Source organism: Leguminivora glycinivorella, chromosome 1 (genome assembly GCF_023078275.1).
Source record: "Leguminivora glycinivorella isolate SPB_JAAS2020 chromosome 1, LegGlyc_1.1, whole genome shotgun sequence".
In the NCBI taxonomy this organism is placed as follows: Eukaryota; Metazoa; Arthropoda; class Insecta; order Lepidoptera; family Tortricidae; genus Leguminivora; species Leguminivora glycinivorella.
Window position 1 is genome coordinate 12,152,162 of NC_062971.1, and position 18,010 is coordinate 12,170,171.

Sequence of the window (18,010 nt, forward strand, 5' to 3'; positions counted from 1 at the left end):
ACTTTACACTACACCAAAACATCGAAATAGAGCAGCGGTATCTTGAAAAAGGCCACACTATGATGCAGGTTGACAGTGTTCATTCTACATTAGAAAACCTGTTCAAACCTCCAATATACGCGCCTAGCGATTACATTAATCTAATGGCACAAGCTCGACCGACTAACCCGTACATTATACATCACTTAGATTACACATTTTTCAAAAATTACGAATTGGTGTGCGAGTTCGAATCCATTAGACCCGGAAAAAAAGTCGGAGATCCCGTAGTAACAGACATCAGGGGTTTGCTTTATAAAAATGGTGAAGTATTCTACAAATTACGACATCCAGATGAATGGCAACTGTTACCTCAAAGATTACGAGCCTCTAGTGCAGAACTGTCTGCTATGTATGATACGCCCCGGAAAATAGAAAAATCAAAATATAACAGCTTACAATCGTTAAAACGATACATGCACCGAGACTACCATGGTTTTTATGATAATTTGCATCACGATTAATATTAAGTACTCCTACATCGATTGTTATATTAGTAATCACCTATAACTGCAGATTTATGAGTTATGGAAGTACCGCCGGACAGTCGCAAATTTAGATACAGTCGCAAGTTTTTTCTACTTTTCCTTTAATTTGGAGATTTGTGGTATAGTTCGTAGACGTTTCTGCTTATTAAAGATATATTATCTATTATACAATCAAATACATAATTTTGAATATGAAACTGTTAATTTTGACTCGCTTTTTTCGTTATAAATCATTTCCAACTATACTTAACTGTGTTTCACTAAACTATACCACCACTAAACAACTACCAGTAAAAGGGAATACCATATTGTCCACTAACTAATAACCTTACTTAATTTTTGTTTAGTATGTATAGGTAACACAATGAACACATTCCCGTTCAATTTTTTTAGTTATACACAACGTGACAATTATTATAGGTAGTTTGTATAATTATTAAAAAAATAAAAGTAAACACCATGATTATTAATTTTATTCAAAAGTTTTATGCACATAATGCATATAATGTTACCCTTACCTTCAGAAAAGTCTTTAGAACATTATCTTACATGTGCACGATTTGCACATACTTAACTTTAGTGGCACAAACCAAACCAGACATGTGCACAAAAAGTAGTAAAACGAATATAACTACAAAATAGGTCACAATTATGTGTTTGGTTAAATATTATAAGTATAATTATATTTTTTTATAAATTATTAGCATAATTTTGTAGACTTTCAGCCCGCGACGTTTCGATAAAACCGTTTTTTTCGTCTACTGAAAAGTCATGTCGACACACATGTACATTTTGGAAAGCGCAACGACGATGTGGTAGGTAATATACCCATATTTGACACTGTTATGATTACTATTACATATGTACATATGTAAGTTCGTATCACTATCAGTACAGTATTTAGGTAGGTATGCCCTGAGTGAATTTAAGCTAAATTAGCGTAGCAACAATATTGCAAAAGATATCGACACAGAAATTATGTAGAGAATAAAAGAATGACCATAAAGGTAAACCAGGTCATGTGACTTTCCAACATAAAAGGTTTCTTATGCTGATAAAGATCTGCAATAATCACCTTTTTATCATACCTATTTAATACAGTACAGATTTCCGCTCATCCTATTCCTTTAATTATTTTTTGCACTACCATTTTCAAAATGTCCATTTTTTATTTCCTGCTACCCTAATGGTTATCTGGTAGAGATCGCTTACAGCGATAAGACTGCTTGCTTATTGTTATCTATATTTAATGTAATTCTGCTATTTGTAAATCTGTTATCTTTGTGGTGCAATAAAGAATATTTACTTACTTACTTACAGTACAGATTTGATTTTTGTATCGAAATCGTAGCACTCTTGTCAGACAGTATTTTATTTTAGAAATGCACAGTTAAAGTTGAAACACTTGAAACACAGATATTCCTTTAATAATCCATATAATAGCTCTCCTGAATTACTGGCATTAAATTGAGAGCCAAACCTTACGGACCTCGACAGTAATTGCACTTTTAAACTTGCTCGGCTGACTTCACTTAGTAGGTGCTTAAAGTTCAAATCTTTCGTATTCGATCGGTTTATTCATTTATATTAAAAAGTACCCTCAATGGCAATTTCTCGTAAGTTTTCCTTCGTCGCTGACCCCTGCGTTTATTTAATTTCGCGCCCCGCAAATGTTAGCTCTGAGCGAGCAAATACGAGCGAATTATTGGTCGCCCACTAAATACTGGCCATTCTATTGTGGGCGCGGGTCACACCGAACAGTCGTTGTGAAGCAGTCAGGTTTCAAATTAGTATGTATATTATCACTATTATCAGAAAATAGCTTGACTAAGTTGTAATTGTAGGAATAGGTGGGTCAATTTATATTAAAATATGGACAAATTGTCTAATCTAATAGATTGGATCTAAGAAGGATGAAGATGAAGGTTTGGGGATATAAATAGGGCGTAACTGGCGTAAGTTTAACCATTTACCTATCCCAGGACTACCTGATATTACTCGTACGGACGGAGGTACCAATAACGTCTCTATGTAGGTAAATGTTTGACTGCATTACAGTTTGGTGTGAAAGTCTCGTTATTTCGTAGCAAATCGATCGTTTAACCGGCCACCGCGAGGGGGCTATCAAAATCACAAGCAAACGTATCTACTTAGCGTGTCAAATGAACTCAGTGAAATCCACTGAGTTGTCCGTCTTTAATCGCAGCTTGCAGCTTTCGGGCGTCAATTTTTGTAAGTTGAAGTCAACCAAAACATAAAAAATGCCTCGTTACGTGATATTCAATTGCAACAACACAAAAATTATGAACAATCAAGAGCCTGAGACATATTTAAAATTACAGGCAAGAAACAACTTCAGTACAAAATTTGACACGCTCGGCCCCTATACAAATAGATGAACTTGTTTCTTCTATCTAAATAAAGTTCTGTGTCAAAATCGCACCAAATTAGACCAATGTCGTTTTGTGTAAAAATAATTGTAATAGGCATTTTGTCTCTTTTAAGAAAGCAAAAATACTTGTAGAACAAGAACTTTCCAAACCAAAACCGAGTTATTTGATCGCAAACAAAAGAGTGACATCCAAAACAACATTTAACCTTTATTTATAATGGTAGGTGCCAGTGAAGTAGCAGAGTTTATTTTATAAGTAGGTATATTGTATACTCGTTAACAACAAATTTATTTATTTATTTATTAGGAGAACAAACAGAGTTAAATGTACATCATTTTGTATAAAAACTAACTTAAGTATATGGTAAACATGCATTTACCTCCACAGCAGTTCTCACCGAGACATACATGGATACATTGAGTTTACGTATAAAATTATACGCGTTAACTATTATGTTATAGTTAAACAATTACGTTATTGTTAAATAGTAGAGAACCTGCCTTAATATTACAAATAATTATAATAAACAAGTACGAAGCGTGACATACTTGACGATGACGGTAGTAACAGGGCCTTGTTTCCAAAGCCATATGAGCGTGTCGAGTCATATATCCTTTCACGTCCTAATATATTATTGAACATCAAGGTGGCTGCACATCGATTATATATATACCATTAATAAGGCAAAGATTAATACCCACATTTGGGAAGTTCCTTCCGCAGACGGCCGTAACTGCGCCGCGCCGAGCGCTGTCGGTAATGACGAAATTATACGGAGACTTAGCGAGCTTAGTAAAAATTTGTTCATCTGCCTTTATTAACGCCGTAATGGCCCTATTTGCACTTAATTTGCTGCTGCGAATAATCCTTCGTTCACAAGAATGGTATAAATATGTGAAAAAGTTATGCCATAACATAAAATAGCAGGCGGGTATATTAGGAAAATGGTTTCCATTGTTACAGTTTTTCGACGACCAAGTCTAGGTTAGTGTACTTACTTAGTCTGCAGATCCGGCCTATGAAGCCCATCTCACGATACACAGGATTATCGTCTGTTTTTATAAGCGACCGTTCATTTGTACTTCCAGAGAAACACTATACTTATTGATGTTAAAGAAAACCTGTAGACTAATTTTAGTGAGGTAGGTTTTGGTTGCCTACTAATATTTTACCTACTGAAACAGACGAGTTATTTACCTTAACTTAACTACAAATCTATGAAGTCTATGATAAACTGCAATTTTAACTAAAAACGGCAATTTTGACTTGCCCTTGAATACTCGTATTATTTTCGACTAAAAACAATGATAAAAATGAACACGGACAATGTGTGTCTTGTTTCACGGTTAGTTCAACTGAGGTTCACACGCGAATTGGGCCCGATCCCGAGATAGCAGTGCTTTATGACGATTTAATTCAACGACACCGCCTTTGATATGCCGACTGCAGGCTGCACAGGGTAACCATACGGTACGTGAAATATTGTTTGTTTTAGAGACTTTCTAGTTCAAGACTTCATCGTCGTAGACGTTGTAGCCACCTTTTCACGAAAGGGGGCGACGCGACGGAACGGGATGAGTGTTAACTGAACTGGCTCCATTCATGGAATCCTGAATCATGTAAGGTGCATTAGGGTAATTCCGAAAGTCGCATAAAATTCACCATTATTTTCATCATATCAAGATTCCCCTTTCGAAATTACCCGATCATTTCTTTCTTTCGGAATTACCCTACTGCACCTTATAAGAAGTACTTTTTTTCAGAATAAATCCATGAGTTACCTAGTCATACCTACGCTATCATCACTGATGTGAATCTTTAGGATGTCATATTCATATATTAGTTACCTACACAAAAACTACTTAATAGTTAGAAACACACGAAGACGAAGTGGCGATGGCCGGATTTGAACGTAGTTTTCCTTTTTAGGGTTCCGTAGTCAACTAGGAACCCTTATAGTTTCGCCATGTCTGTCTGTCCGTCCGTCCGTCCGTCCGTCCGCGGATAATCTCAGTAACCGTAAGCACTAGAAAGCTGAAATTTGGTACCAATATGTATATCAGTCACGCCAACAAAGTGCAAAAATAAAAAATGGAAAAAAATGTTTAATTAGGGTACCCCCCCTACATGTAAAGTGGGGGCTGATATTTTTTTTCATTCTAACCCCAACGTGTGATATATTGTTGGATAGGTATTTAAAAATGAATAAGGGTTTACTAAGATCGTTTTTTGATAATATTAATATTTTTGGAAATAATCGCTCCTAAAGGAAAAAAAGTGTCCCCCCCCCCTCTAACTTTTGAACCATATGTTTAAAGAATATGAAAAAAATCACAAAAGTAGAACTTTATAAAGACTTCGTAGGAAAATTATTTTGAACTTGATAGGTTCAGTAGTTTTTGAGAAAAATACAGAAAACTACGGAACCCTACACTGAGCGTGGCCCGACACGCTCTTGGCCGGTTTTTATAAATAGTTACTTTAACAAACCGTTATCAAAATTTTTGTTAATTGATATAGTATTTTGTTTGTTTCCAAAGTTGTAAATAAACTTTCCCTTGATTTCCTTAAGCATGGTGTCCCCGCTCGTGTATAAAGTCATAGTGGACTATGTTTTGTTCTCTTTTGAAAGCTTTACGGCCTGGCGTACGACAATCATATTTATATTATTTCGCTTAAACTGTTTATTTTACTTTGTTGCAAAGGTTAGTTAAGGATCTAGATAACGGCAGAATTAAAAGAGCAGCGCATTTTAAAAATGCATTTTTTTAAATTTAGTATACATACTAATGTATGTTTACGCAGGTGGAAGACTATGATAAAAAGTAGCGACGAATGCGATAAATTTCAATCACTTTAAATTCTCACTTTAAAAATATCTAGGTACTCTAAGAAGCTTGCAAAACAAATAATGTTCATATTATTTCACTTGACTGCAGACATAAGGTCAGTGCGGGCAAGACCGGCATACTTTATTTGAAATAAAGTTGGAGTGTATAAAACTAGACTATTAAAGTAGTATGGAGTGATCTACTAGCTAGCAAATTTTATATTCTACACAGCTTTTATAATACTTTGGTGAATTAAAGTAAACTTATGTGATAAAAATCACTTTTTTAAGGCTCGGCGGGTTGACCGTCCCCACGCGCTGTGTAAGGTAAGACCGTCTAGTGCTCGTTGTCGCGTGATTTCATATGGAAATAAGTATCAAAATCATGTTCATTGTTTTATTCTGTAATAACAGGGAGTAATGTGATAGATATTAAAATAACGTTGATATTTTCAACATATAAGCATTTTTCTATTTATAAGGCAAGATCGTCATATGTCCCGTAAATGAGGTTGATAACCTTCTTTTTTCAGGTCCAGACAAAAGCAATGCCGAAACTTTTAAATAAGTCGAGTTTAAACACCTGTTTATACTCGACTTATTTCCCATAAAGCCTAAAAAAGGTGCCTTACTCTTGTATGCCGTCTTTCCGACTAGGCACAATTTCGAAGTTACAGAATATTAATTCAGAACATAAGACAATAAATTGAACGCGTTTTAAGAGCATTAATTATACTAGACAGGAAGAAATATTATTAAATTACTACGTTACATACATAAATAATGCACAAATATTCTAACTGCTTCTATTTTATTTTAATTTTTTGCGTAACCATGTTGAACTCGACGGTCGAGTTTGAAACACGAATCAAGTTTTTTGTTTTACTAGTGATCGTCCTAGGGATATCTATTGGAGATCAATGGATTAAGGATGAAAACTGGTATACTTTCGGAGGTGTAAGAAGTGATAAATACAAAAGTTATATTCATAAACGGTTTTATGGATAGACGGTCTTCCCGACACTGACCTTAGTAAAAATATTTTCCTGACTAATTTAAAAATGTGTGTACTTGTGTAGCTAGTCTATGCGTTACGCGAAGAATCGAATAATGCAAGGGAATGCATTCTACGGCTCTTCTCTTTCCGTACCGGATTGACCTAAATCGTAAGTGTTAAAGTATTCGTCACGTGACCTCTTTAACTTATAACGAAGGACAGCGAAGTTCATACTCAAATTCCCTGCGTGAAGTGACATTTCGCTCCCAAAGCTAATGATGTAACGAACGTGAACGACGAACGTGTCGTGCGAGCGAGCTACGTCACGAGCCGAGTGCGCCGCACGACCGCTGTGTCCTTGTGAATGGCCGGTCTGTTGACAAGCGGGCCCGTGTTCACGCTTCCAACATCGTAGGGGTTAGAGACACGAGCTGGTAATCCCTTTAATAAAACTTTGAGTTTGTGTTTAGGCTACCATAAAAAATCTTCTATGGAGGTTAATCACACATCTACTAAGTATTTAATACTTACAAACTGCTAGAGAGTGCTCCCGGTAGCAATCTGTGGGAAGGCCTATTGTCCAGCTGCACAGAGGTGGTCTGTGTCCAGCAGTAAACGTTTGAAGCTGCTACATAGGTAACTAAATACCTACTTACTAATCTTGAAATTGGTTTATCTCACCGATAAGACGCAGGTGCAGTGCATGTAACCCATACCTAGGTATTACTTGTATAAAAAAACATAACTTTCTCGTATCTTCTGAATCTAAATAATGCCGAAATCATAAACATATAGAATAATATTTAGCAGTTAGATAGTTTTACAGTTACCTACCTTCTGTCTTCAATTTAAAAATATCTTACTGTCCCTACTAGCGCAAAAAAAGGTTTGAATGCTAGTTTTATATAACCTTTAACACATTTTTTACTAATACAGTTCAGTAACACATATATGTCATAACTCATATATCTCTTCACCTTCATGTTATACAAAATCATCCACTGACAGTCAGAAGGTTGTATAGGCATAAAACCAATACCGACCTATTTTTTGCACAATAAACACAATATAAAAAAAAAAAACTCATAATAAATAGTCAAATTTCCAGCCTTAACTCTGTGCATCATATCAGAAACAATAACTCGGGCCCGCTTGTTGTCGTAAATCCGTCGCGCGCGCAACCCGACACCGCACGATAGGATCTCCGTGGCCGACAGTAGCTGACGGATCGCGCTGGAGAGGGTAGCCTAGCGGCGATGACATGTGTCATGACAGTTCTTACTTACATGGAAATGTATCCCTTTAAAACCTAGGACAGTGCGCTGTTTCGTTAATATAACGTAACTTAGCTCCTAAAGGCCAGAGCATACTGGATGCGAGTGCTAAAATGTTAGAGCCGTGTACGCACACGTAACGCAGGCGGTGTGCCCTCTTTCATATGGACCTGTATATTACTAATCATATATGCACGTGTACGCACACATACACATATCTTCTTTAGATGCACACAGGGTGAAAAACTGTTTGTGTGTTGGTCTGAAAGATAGTTGCCACCGACGTAGTATTTAAAGATCACCAAAATGTTTCATTATTTGCTCCAAAAGTGGCTCCTATTAAATCTATATTTTTTATTGTTGCAGGAGCCCAGAACCGACGGTCGGCGATCGGGCTCGCGCTGGAGCTGTTCGAGCAGCATCAGGGCACACACATCCTCCAGGTAAGGTGAAATTCATTCAAATAAATGTCCGCTACTAAAATAGTAAGATGACAGATGCCAAGGATATACAACACGACTTCTGCGCTCCCTATATCTATCGATTTTAATCGATCTTGTCCAGATCATCAGTCCAACCATGGTCTTCTCTGACATTATCAATGATCTATCTATGTTATTAAATTTACAACTTCTCTTTGTACATAAAATTATGTAGTCTTGTTTTTTGATTCAACAGAAAATTCATATTAGGTATACCTTCTTTCTGCCTGTAGAGGACTTAAATGTGGGTCAGTCAGGATTAATCATCTTTACCAATGTCGTTTCATATAGGTACAAAGACAGATATTGTATACATTATTGATGCTGCTCTACAAAATTGACTCAAAAGGTGCAATTTAGAGGTTATTTCTTATTATGTTGGTTATGAAGGACTATTGACCCAATTACCATTATAACAAAACAAGCACAACAATTCCACACAAAACACAAAAAGCACACTACAATATTACCGTGGTGCAACCAACAGTAACCTGACCCACGCACGTCTTTGTTTTTCTTAAGCTAAAAAAACCGATCAAGGAATCACGTATTCAGCTGTTTCAGCAAAGTAGAAAACCGCAGCACCCACTAAACATAATGACAGTAAAATTGCACAAATCGATAATTTACGTGACTACTTGACAAGTGCAAGCCCTATACAATATATTCTATTAATTTTGTTATGAAATTGAGTGAAATCGAGCAAATATCAAATTAGTTTTCGTAAATGTGTGGTATTGTGTTGGTAGAACGAATTGTAATGCGGCCAATGGCGCAAGATGTCAAGTTCGTATATGAAAGGTTGTCAATTCGAAATGGTTTTTCGTTGTGATGAAAGATCCTAAGGCATTGTTGATTTTAATTAGTAAGTTATTGAGTACGGATTGATTTGTCTTGCGATATTTATCTTTGTTGATTGTGTAGATGAAATCGGTTGTTAGTACATAATAGATTGATGTAGTAGCGTAGGTCAACGACGTCGCATATTTTACAATTGTAGGTAATGCATTGTTTTCAGTTTCTTTTCTACAATGAATAAATAGGTACTGGCTTTAAGTGTATGAAACCATATATTTTTTCCCTCATCTTTCTTGATTAGTAGGTATAACTTTTTTGCCAATTAATTGCCTTCTACCTCAAATGCCGTTAACCGTTACCTTTGTTAACGCACAGAAACTATTAACGATGAATAATCCAAACCTTTATTGTTATTTTTGACTATCATCTGCTACCGTTTTAACGCAGATTTTGGACAAAAAACTATGATTCATCTTTTAAAAAACTTTTTCGTCAACCGTGCATCTCATTAAATGGTAAGTTTATAAAGAGATTCAAACTTTAACTAGAAGCGACATCGACATTGGCTTTTTAGGATGAGAAGAAATATCTCAATAACGATTTTTTTGTGTTTTTTACTCTAATTTGTAAAACGATAAGAAAATTAGGTACATATTGGTTGCATCAATAATTCCGGCATAGCCACACTGGCTTAAAGACAAATGTGTAATTTTTTGAAAATACTACCTCCTGCATATTAACGATGACGTCAGAACGGGCAACCAATCACTGATCATGTAAATTTGATCTTTGTCTCACAATCATTATTTTATTACTACTCTTACTAAAAAATACTTTGAATCCTTTTTAACTCCATACTACAATACTGCTCTTTTAACCTTAATACTACATTAATATTTAATAGAGTATCAGTCACATCCAGTATTTGTTCAATCAGTGGGTGATTTTGGCTCGTGGTGATCGTTTTTCGTCATCATCTGTTGTTTGTTTAGCTTTTTTGCGCCGCCGCGGAATTGCTATTAGATGTAGAGCCGGTTTTACTTTCAGTGGAGCGTCAGCAAACAAATAATTACTAATAATCGAATATAAAGCTAGTGATGAGATTGATGAGTCATAATAACTAATTGAGTTAGTCAAAACTAATTACATAATACAATAAAAAGATGTCAGTATTCACTATCATTAACTGTCATTTTATTCTTAATGAGCACCCAATCTAACATTTGCGAACATTTTCCTTTTACTTGTAAAATATTCAACCTACGGTTTATAGTTTCGGCGGAAACGTAATCCTTATGTAGCCATTGCAATGCATTATCTGAACCAGTCACTCTGATATATTCATTGTCTTGCAGGAATTAAATTCTTACAAGTCTTAGAACAGAAAAAATTTGACCTCTTTTGACAATTATAATATTTTTGTTATTTTTGTAAACGATAAGTATCAAACCTCATCTATGCTAACTGTACTGGAATATCAATAGATAGATATTACACGCGAGAGCGCGCGCGCCGACCGTAACATTTACCATTTCAGATCTTTTTGTATCAACTAAATAGCTAATCATAAAAACTGATGACACTAACTATTGCTTTTTTCCGAGTTATGATGAGACACACGATTTTCCTTATGGCTTCTTCTATTCTAAAAATGATTTGTTTTTTATAGCCATGATTAGATGGTTTTTTTTTCATTCTTTGTACCTCTTACCTTTATTACTTTCATTATTTAGTATCTGTCGTTTGACTATTATCTCTGTTGACTTTTATTTCATTTCGTTTGCTTTCAATTAGTTATTTTCGTACATGTATCTAATTCATTGTGTTTTTTTGTTCACAGTCATTGGACGGCTTCGCGCTGTCGGTGGCGGCAGATGGGAGGTTCCTGTACATATCTGAAACTGTTTCTATATATTTAGGATTATCACAAGTAAGTACTTTTACATCCACATCAATAATTAGTCCAAAGGTTTGATCAGGATTATTCATTACAATATGTATTGATATCAGTTGTCTTAGTTCTTCTTCAAGGTAATGCTAGCTCGTTTTGTGAAATCATTATAATACAGCTTACGAAGCACATCGTCTCAGATGAACCAATATGTGACAATATCTGGATAAAGGGACCTTATTGTCGAGTGAGCTTACGGCGTTATGAGCGATGTTCGTGTACAAATACGACTCCGCGGGACGTAAACGCCATCAACAATAAGGTCTCTTTACCCAGATAAAATAAAAAAATTATGCTGATAAAATCGAAGAGTCCTTAGCTAGGATAGAATACACTGTTGACTTGTCTAAGATATTGAGTAGTCAGTAGAGAATCGTAACACCCCCTATCAACAATAGCGTACCTAAACGTCAACGTCTTCAGCAGGCCTAGCACATGATGGCCGCGGGAGTATGTCGCCGCGAGATAGACTACCTGTCCTTATGTCATTAATACAATTAGACAAAGACGTGTCATCTATCTCGCGGCGACATACTCCCGCGGCCATCATGTGCTAGGCCTACAGCACACCTACGCATGTGCAGTCAGCAGATAAAATCAAATTCTGCGGCGCTACAGACATCCGGTGATGTACAGATACCAGATAAATACACGTGTCGTGTTATGGCCCGTACGTGTCTCGGGTTCCGAGGGAAGATTTAAAAAAAGAGGAAAAATAGGAGACATTTGAGATTTTGTCAATGGCGGACTCGAAAGTTGTCGAGAAATATAAATAGTAAAATGTGGAAAAAAAGACTATAAAACGTCAGGACACGCACACGTGCTCTCCAGTAGGCTGTACATTTGTCTCGCTAAATATTAAATCACCGAGTTAACGTGACTTCAGCGACTATTTTTTGAGGTATTGCCCCGGTTATAATATTTAAAGTTGTAGTTACATGTTTACAGATTATTTAGAAATAAGTATGTACATAGTTGAATGGGAAACCCTTTCATTCTGTCCACATTAGAGTATCGCAGCTTACTCGCCTGACTCATAAACACGACACTTGGAAGTGTTTTGGAAGCTGGCCAGGAAACACGAGTTAGGTATAACACGAAAAGTAATAAAGCGAAAACAACCCTGACGTAGATTAATGCGCAAAAAAGAAATTAAATAACATAACAAAATTAAAAGGCCGTCTGAAAAGATCCGAAAACTGGGAAATTCAACATGGCCGTTTCGTGGGGGATCCGTGTTCGGGGGTGGTGTGAAAGAGAGCGCATAGGGGAGAAAGGGACGATGCGATATGCTGGTCACGTAGCTGGCGAGGCTCGCGCGTGCTCGCCATCCTAATGCTGGAGCCGTACACACACATACACATAACTATACATATACACTAATGTCAAACAGCTAAACACTTTCCTGACACACACTTATAAACTTACATATCGGTGTGCGTAAAAATACATAAAGTTCCCGGTAAATAAGAGCAACCCGTAGCTATATTAAATTCTGTCGAGTTTTTTGGTGATGATGCCGACAATGTGAAATCGTATTTTCCTTTTATAGACGAAAATGGAAATGGATTTCCTTGAAGAGGATTATTTACGTGTAGCTTTTTGTTCTGGAATAAATAAGGAGCTGATAGTCTTACACAGTTGTTGATGTATAAGAAAAGTATAATGGAGAGAATATTTCTTTTCCTTAAAAGTGTAATAATCAGCTGCAGAAATAACTTAGCAACGGAAACATCACAACGATTTTTCATGATTTGATATTGTGTTCATTCACTTTTCTTCTCAGTACACTTTTTGAGTCGTCTACAGATATTGAATAAAAAGACACATTCTTCATTTTCATTATTCAGTGACTATAATTGTATTATATAAGCTTCATCCTCCGAAAATACCAATACAACGGTAGAATTTGCAACATACTTTGACAATTTACTTACCCTACAAATAAGCATAAACAACGAGTCAAAAAAATCTTATTTTTTGTGTGAAATTCTGACCAGCCCTTTAATCACCTGTGACATTCACCTTCCTTGTATAATGTAAGTAAACATACCTAGTGCATCTTTGATATGGCATACGACCAGTCGACCATACTTACATTAGTGCCTACTGTCAGCTTACATCATATCACCACCAATCACGTCACCAACATCCACGGCGACAAATTTATCGTCAAACATCATAAAATCCAAAAGACCTTTCTTAGAACCGACCACCATTGTCTGTAACGATTCTCATGCGCAGCCGCGCGGCGGATACGCACCGACTGAATCGGTAATAGGGTCCCACAATTATATTTGATAAATTTATTTATATACCGATTTGCATACGGCGTGAAAGGCGATGATTCATTTGATCTAGCTTCCTTGATTGTGCTGAGGTTGATAATGTTTGCGCATGTTTTAAAGCAGCATAAATTCCTCATGAAAACACGTTTCATTTTCGAAAACACTCAGCCAGTTTCCAGTTAAGCTTACGAGTAACTCGTGGAAATGTTATTCCATTCCTTTAAGTAAAGTTTTCAGATATGTTTTATGGTAATCATGTTTCATAGACTCAGCCATCCACATCTCTCTGCTTTGCCTTAAGGTTGAGTGGTAGAGAATGCTTCTTCGCATTAACTCCGCCTTTTGTACTAGAAAATTTCCATTGTACAATAAAGTTTAAAAAAATAAATAAACCCCACACCAACAGTTTTTACCTACTTCTAGTCACTAGCAAAAACTCTTAAATTTTCAATTCGAAGTCAACATAACACAGAGTCATTTCGCATTAGTGCATAAAGATTTATAATATCAAGGTATCAAGGGCCTGTAGATTTGTCATACAATACATCAAAGCTCATAAGTTGCACTAGGCTGGCGAGTTAATTCCTATGGCAAAGGTTAACTATGTTGTGTGTCACGTAGCTATGAATGAACGACGGCTATCAGGCATCGCCTGGCAGGTGGCTTCGGGGAACCGGCGCAGGAGTCGCGATTGTGGTATAACGGCGTTGACTCTATCGGGTATGGGACGGGTTAATTAGTGAAAGTTATGTTGGGACTAGGAGATAGACTCTGAGAAAGTTGGTAGACTCGGGGATGGATGATTTTGGGGTATCTAATAAAAACACTACCCAGCACCTACACAACAATACAAACTTTCCGTGCTCTAAGATATCTCTTAACGGCATTTTCAAGAGTATATCCCATGCGAATTAAAGTATCAATAGGTTGCTACTAGTTTTATAAATTAGTCCGGACTATTAGTCCGTTGCTTCTGGAAAGTTATGTATGAAAATGTTGGCATAATTAATGGAAGATTTTTTTTGATTGGGATATGTACATTACAGGCCGAAGTTATTTTTCATCAACCCTCCCCGTCCCTCCCCCCTCTGCGTCACCCCTCTTCCCCCCCTTAAATAGCCGAAAATGCGGTTTTTCGCGATTTCTGACAAAACCGTTGTAGATACAGAAAAAGCGTGTAGGAAAAAAGTAATCCTTGATAAATTTACTACAAATCGTTTATTGACACTTTGGTTCTAGCACTTATAGGTTTCGCGTGATCCATCACGAAAGTTGGTCCTTTACTGCAATTTTCTTTAGTGAATGTTAAGTTTTCTCCCAAATTGCTTACGAAATCTGTTTGATATTACTAAAATATTATAAACTGAAAATGAATTTCAGGGGGAAAAATCACTACCATGGGTGGGACTTGAACTCACGGCTGCTGGATTGATACTCCAGGGCTCTACCAACAGCTACCAAAAGCTCATCCCCAGTCATAGATACACTATATAGATCAATGGTACTCCTAGCGACTACTACCGTGAAAATATTACGTCTTAAATAAATACTGGAATTCCAAGACATATTGGAAATTCCACCCATGGTAGTGATTTTTCCCCCTTAATTTTATTTTAGTCATAACTTACAATATTTTAGTTATATCAAACAAATTTCGACGATTTCGTATGCATTTTGGGCGAAAACTTAACATTCACTAAAGAAGATTGCAGCAAAGGACCAACTTTCGTGACGGATCACGCGTAAACTATAAGTGCTAGAACCAAAGTGTTAATGAATGATTTGTAGTAAATTTATTAAGGATTACTTCGTTCCTACGCGCTTTTTCTGTATCTTCAACAGTTTTGTCAGAAATCGAGAAAAACCGCATTTTCGGCACTTTAAGGGAGGGTAGAGGGGTGACGCAGAGGAGGGAGGAGTGGGGAGAGTTGATGAAAAATAACTTCGGTCTATAACGTACATATTTCAATTTAAGAAAACCTTCCATTAATTATGCCGTAATTTTAGCTAATTTCCCCCTGCTATATGTGCAATGTGCATGCTTACTACTTCTTCTTCTTAGAGCTATGTAGCTCTTGTCGGTGGAGTATGCGCCATATTTTCCTATTCTCCGCTTTCCTCTTTAGTTCTTGATACGACATGACACCGGCCGCCATGCTTACTTAGATCGTTCTATTCACGAAGTTCGTCACTCTTATTAAAGGTTCGATTTGATACTTCTGCACGTCATCGTGAATAACACGTCTCAAGCCATAGCATTATAACAGTGACTGTTTGATAAGCAAATGGTTAGAGATTTTTACATACCGATGACTATTTTTTCAATATCAAGGACAATAACAAGGGCATTATCTAACTACGACGAAAACTAACCAAAATTTTCCTCTCGGCAGGTAGAAATGACTGGCAGCAGTATATTCGACTACGTGCACCAGGCGGACCACGCAGAGATCGCGGAGCAGCTAGGGCTGTCGCTGGCGGGCCGGTCGGGCGCCGGGCTGAACAGCCCGGCCTCTGGCAGCGAGGAGGGCAGCCAGCACGGGACTAATAACCCTGACGGTATGTATCACATCACAATAAAAATATCCTTAGAAGTAACGAAGTAGATGACGTGTAGTACAGAGGTTTGAGAAGATTATCACTGTCATTGCCACGGAGAGAAAAAAAAATACATTGCACGTTGTTCAGACAGTGAGAAACGAAGAGTTTCAACCCTACTGCTATATCGACTATCCGTAAGAAGAAAATGTGTTCTACAAATGCAGATGTTAGAAACATCAACAACGTCTACTGAACGTTTGAAGCAGTCTCCCAGAAACAGTATTAAATGTGTCCATTCAAAGAATGACATAAAAAAATTAAAGTAAAGTAGATCACAAATAATAAAACACAAGTACCAGAAACCGTTATCAGATCCAAAACTAAGTAAAACGGTCGTTTTTTCCAAACGTTTCAAAATTCAATTACGCTTTCTTTATTTTTGAGTTCAACGGCACTACAGTATCGCTCCTACTGCTCAGTATGTCGAATCGTTCAATAGTATTAATAATAAGTATAGTACAATTTAAATTGAATTATGTTCACGGGTGTTGAAGGTTCATGAAATGGTCTATGGGGTGTCTGTATCGCGCTGATTAATTTTTCGGCGCCGCCGCTATGGGAGAAAATTGAGTCGGCGTTGCGTATCTCATGGCAGTTTCCTAAACAAATCGAACTGTGACTGTTATTATTGTGAACTCCGTACCAGTTGGCCTCAAAATATAGAAACCTTTAGAGCCCATTTATACGGTACGAGAACTCGCATGATTATGTAATCTGATTAGGTAGTATGTCTTTTTAACAAGACTTAAATCGATATGCTACGATTGATGATAAGGCTTGATTTAGACGGCGTGCGAACTCGCATGCGATTTTCGATACATTGCGGGCTGTTGATGTTACATACAATTTTGCACAGCCATCAAATTTATGTCTTGATAAAAAGACATACCACCTAATCAGATTACATATATTATTTGTTAAATATCTAATATATACCTATACGTTCGTATCACCAAAACAAAAAAGTATTTTTAGTAAAAAAGTATTTAGGCAAATAATAATAAAAGGTACTAATGGTCACCACAACAATTAGAACTTTTAAATAAGCAAAAAAGTGAAACGAAGTAAAGTCAGTCGAATAGTACAATAACTCTTTATAAATACTTCGGTCCAGCGGCCACGCACTTTTTGTTCATCATATTCATTTCTGATCAAGTAGCGACATTTGTTTTATTGTGGCTAATTTACTTCATAATGTTTTGGCTAACTTGTTTTATTTCAAAACCTGAGCACTATATATACTCGTATAAGTTATATACTTAACAGAAATATTTGAAACTTTGGCAGAAACTTCTTGGCCTTGGTGTTAACTGTTACTATTATTACACTACAATCAAAATTGTTTTGTCAATGTAATGACCGAATTGCTCAATTCTGATACATCTCATTGAAGGGCTATATCAAGATCTTCATTGATTGCATAAATTAAACCAATCTGCCAATTACAATACACCTAATAATCGAACAACCGCATCCAATCAGCTAAAAACCGTTTATTTTCTAACTGCCTCTAATTTTCTAACATGAAGGGCTTTCAATTTACTCGATGTGTTTGAAAAAAGTTGGTGAAATGGTGTAAAAAATCAATCAGGAACGAAAGATGTGACAGGCGGCATTGTGGGGTGACGGGCGTGGAAAAACGGACTCCAAGGAACGATGTGGCTCTTTGTGCGCTGATGACCGTGGTGGTGGACGGGCTGAACCTAGGATTGAGGAGATAATTAAAACGCTTGATCGCGTCTTGGTACAGTCATGAATAAATATCTCTCGAAAATTTTATTCATGGCATAAGGCTCTGGAGCCTCTGGGCCAATAAAGCTGTATCAGACATTTTAGACCACATTGTTTAGTCAACGTTTAGTGCCTCTG

The 18,010-nt window shown here is 36.7% G+C and overlaps 1 protein-coding gene across 4 annotated transcripts in view; it reads left to right on the forward strand.

The window, feature by feature from the left end:
* Positions 1-18,010, forward strand: part of LOC125233269 (protein trachealess) — a 237,506-nt gene that overhangs the window by 207,392 nt on the left and 12,104 nt on the right. For all 4 annotated transcript variants that reach the window (XM_048139213.1, XM_048139229.1, XM_048139221.1 and 1 more), the window contains 3 exons: positions 8,388-8,464; positions 11,142-11,231; positions 15,934-16,099. In XM_048139213.1, the coding sequence (XP_047995170.1) occupies positions 8,388-8,464; positions 11,142-11,231; positions 15,934-16,099 (333 nt within the window). The remainder of the gene's footprint in view (positions 1-8,387; positions 8,465-11,141; positions 11,232-15,933; positions 16,100-18,010) is intronic.